The sequence below is a fragment of the Balaenoptera musculus genome, chromosome 10 (assembly GCF_009873245.2).
Source record: "Balaenoptera musculus isolate JJ_BM4_2016_0621 chromosome 10, mBalMus1.pri.v3, whole genome shotgun sequence".
In the NCBI taxonomy this organism is placed as follows: Eukaryota; Metazoa; Chordata; class Mammalia; order Artiodactyla; family Balaenopteridae; genus Balaenoptera; species Balaenoptera musculus.
In genome coordinates this window covers 30342287-30346004 of record NC_045794.1, presented here as the reverse complement: position 1 = coordinate 30346004, position 3718 = coordinate 30342287, and the positions used below count along the sequence as shown (strand labels likewise).

General features: G+C 35.0%; 1 protein-coding gene across 1 annotated transcript; it reads left to right on the top strand.

Annotated features, from left to right (window-relative positions):
• The first annotated feature begins 2965 nt into the window (after positions 1 to 2965).
• Positions 2966 to 3506, top strand: LOC118902296 (tubulin-specific chaperone A-like). The gene has a single exon (XM_036866472.1). It carries the CDS (start codon positions 3056 to 3058, stop codon positions 3311 to 3313), a length of 258 nt encoding a protein of 85 aa, XP_036722367.1. The 5' UTR covers positions 2966 to 3055; the 3' UTR covers positions 3314 to 3506.
• Positions 3507 to 3718: the final 212 nt, after the last annotated feature.

The window sequence follows — 3718 nt, the reverse complement described above, 5'->3', positions numbered from 1 at the left end:
CTTTCTCTTTCATTTTTGTTTACCTATTATTGGTTCTTGGTTTGTGGTTACCATGAGGTTTTTATATAACAACCTATGTATATGTCAGTCTATTTTAAGTTGATGGTTGCTTAAGCTTGAGTGAATTCTAAAAGCACTACATTTTTACTCCTCCCACTATGTGTTATGTTTTTCATGCTATATTTTACATCTTTTTGTTTGTGTATCCTTAACTAATTATTGTGGATGTAGATAACTGTATTACTTTTTTCTTTTAGCCTTGTAGCTATATAGGTATTTGATCGATAACTTTACTATATGTTTGCCTTAATCAGTGAGCTTTTTTTCTTTCATACTTTTTGTATATCTAGCTTTTGTTCTTCTTTTCAGTTTGAACAAGTACATTATATTTCTTGTAAGGGGAGTGGTTTGTGGTGATAAAATTTTTTTAGCTTTTGTTTGTCTGGGAAACACTTTTATCTCTCCTTCAGTTCTGAATGATAACTTTGCTGGATAGAGTATTCTCCTTTGTGAGTTTTTTTTCTTTCAGCACTTTGAATATGTTGTGTCACTCCCTTCTGGCCTATAAATTTTCTGCTGAAAATTCAGCTCATAGTGTTTTGGTGTCTCCCCTTTATATAACTATATGTTTTTCTCTTGCTCCTTTTAAGATTCTCTGTCTCTAACTTTTGACATTTTAATTATAATGTGTCTTAGTGTGAATCTCTTCGAGTTCATCTTGTTTGGGACTTCTGTGTTTCCTGATCTTGGATGTCTACTTCTTTCATCAGGTTAGGAAAGCTTTAAACCATTATGTCTTCAAATAGATTTTCTGTCCCTTTCTCTCTCTCTTCTCCTTGTGGGACCCCTATAATATGAATGTTAGTACACTTGATGTTGTACTACAAATCCCTTAAGCTAGTCTCACTTTTCAAAAACCTATTTTCTTTGTGCTATTCCACTTGGGTGATTTCTACTACCCTGTCTTCCAGATTACTAATATGTTTTCTTCATCATCTAATCTGCTGTTGATTCCCTCTAGTATATATTTTTAAATTTCAGTTATTGTATCCTTCAGTTGTCATTGATTCTTTCTTACATTTTCTATCTCTTTGTTGAAGTTCTCACTGTATTCCTCCATTCTTCTCCTGAGTTCAACTACTATCCTTATGACCATTTTAAACTCTTTTTCTGGTAGCTTGTTTATCTTTGTCTTGTTTAGTTTTTTTTTTCTGAGGTTTTGGCTTGTCCTTTCTCTTAGAAATTATTCCTTTGTATCTTCATTTTAGCTAGCTCTTTTTTTTGTGTTTGTTTCTATATATTAGGTAGATTAGCTACATCTCCCAGTCTTGAAAGAGTGGCTTTATGTGGGACCCAGTAGCATGGTTTCCCTGGCCACCAGAGCCAGGTACTCCAGAAGTGTCCCCTGTTTGGGCTGCATGTACCCTCTTGTTGTGGCTGGGCTATGAATACTACATGTATGCTTGTGTACTGGGCTGGCCTCCCAGTATGACTGGCTGTAAGGCCCAACCACAACTATTGCAGGTGTTTTTGCGTGGGGTCAGTCCATGCAGTGGGAACCACATCATCAAATTTTAATAATATTTACTACTTCTGATTTGGAATTGTACAGTAAGTATTTAATATCTTTTTCAAACTTTTTTTTAAAATTTACTTTCTCCTAACCTAGCTTGAATTGATTTTTCTAACATGTAACCGAAGGAATCTTCACACAACTGTTGAAGGCATGGACATACAAAACATCAAGTAGCTTAATATTCATCAGCTCATACTGGGAAGTGTAGAGGAGCAAGGAATTAAGTTGGAAGGGTAGTTAGGCTCCAAATCATGGGTTCTCATATATATTCAGGTTCATCTCCTTATAAATAACCACTTTGGGTTATAGGAATAATTGAGTGCAAATCATCCTTCTTGCTGTACTATTATCTGAGGATGAAGCCTCCAAAGCCTCACATTTTGTAGCACAAGAGATTATTTTGAATATGTGAAGCATATTCAACTGAAAATTTTGAGTCTAATGGGGATTTAGTGATAGTAGGAGAATTTTTTGTGCTAACTTGTTCTTAATTAATGCTTCCAACTGAATCAGTATCAACTTTTAAATCCATAAACACCTCAATTAATCTTTTATTTGACATGACGTCTAGAAGAAAATTACAGCAAACTTAGTAAAGATATTTATAGCATCTGGACACTTATAGAATAAAAATATGCCATCCAATTTATGTAAACTGCCAGGGAACAAGAAATAACATCTTATTTCTATTTAAGTATGTTTACCATAATCTACTGCCAACATTTTTTAAATGAAGGATTTCCTCTCATCACTAAAAGGTAACATTGTAGCTTGCATACTAAAAATCTGTACACTTCATGCAGTTACAAATGATCCCTCAGTGTATCAGTTTAAAAATTATTTTATATCTTTAAAAAAGTAGGCAGTTTCAACTAACTATGACAGTGATTTTTAACTTATTTTTACTGCAAAATATAACACATTCAAGAGAGTTTATAGAAAAACGCAGATGTTACTGCCACACAAGGTAGGAAATAGAACATTGCTGGCAACCTACAAGCCCACCCATGTATGCTTTCTAGAGTATATCCTCCTCCCTCTGCCTTCTGCCCATAACCATTATGATGATTTTATAATAATCCCTTCCTTGATTTTGTTATAGTTGTTTTTACCAACTGTGTATACATCCCTCTTCCTGAACTTTATGTAAAAGGATATATACTAATAGTTTTCTTTTGTATCTTAAATCTTTTGGTCAATGTTACAATTATAAGGTTTATCCAGGGACTTCCCTGGTGGTCCAGTGGCTAAGACTCCATGCTCCCAATGTAGGGGGCCTGGGTTCGATCCCTGGTCAGGGAACTAGATCCCACATGCTACAGCTAAGAGTTCACATGCCACAACTAAAGATCCTGTATGCCGCCACAACTAAAAAACAAAAATCTCAATTCCCGCGGCGCTCGAGGGACCATGGCCGATCCTCACGTGAGGCAGATCAAGATCAAAACCAGCGTGGTGAAGTGATTGGTCAAAGAAAAAATGATGTATGAGAAAGAAGCAAAACAACAAGAAGAAAAGATTGAAAAAATGAAAGCCGAAGATGGTGAAAATTATGCTATTAAAAAGCAGGCAGAGATCCTGCAAGAGTCCCGGATGATGATCCCAGATTTCCAGCACAGGTTGGAAGCTGCATATACTGATCTTCTGCAGTTATTAGAGAGTGAAAAAGACTTGGAAGAAGCTGAGGAATATAAGGAGGCACGTTTAGTACTGGATTCAGTGAAGTTAGAAGCCTGAAGGTTTTCTATACAGGGTGTTTTTTTGCATTAAGTCCTGAGATCCGTTCCACAATTCATTATTTTTGACCACTGCTATGTGTTCAAGTAGTATGAGAATGTGATTCTTTTTATGCAGTGCATATGTTTTTCTTTGCGTGATTTAATGTGTCAAATAAATGAGTTCATCTAATAAAATTGCTTCTTTCATAAAACAAAAAACAAAAAACAAAAAAACAAAAATCTCATATGCCACAATGAAGATCCTGCACACGGCAACGAAGATCCTGTGTGCCTCAACTAAGACCTGGTGCAACCAAATAAATAAATAAATAATTTTTTTTTAAAAAAAAGATAAGGTTTATCCATATTTGTGTGTACCTATAATTTGTTCATTTTCGTTGCTCAGTAATATTCCAGTGTAAAA

Coding starts and splice junctions, on each gene's coding strand:
- LOC118902296 (XM_036866472.1), top strand. CDS start 3,056: ATGATGTATGAGAAAGAAGCAAAACAACAAGAAGAAAAGATTGAAAAA.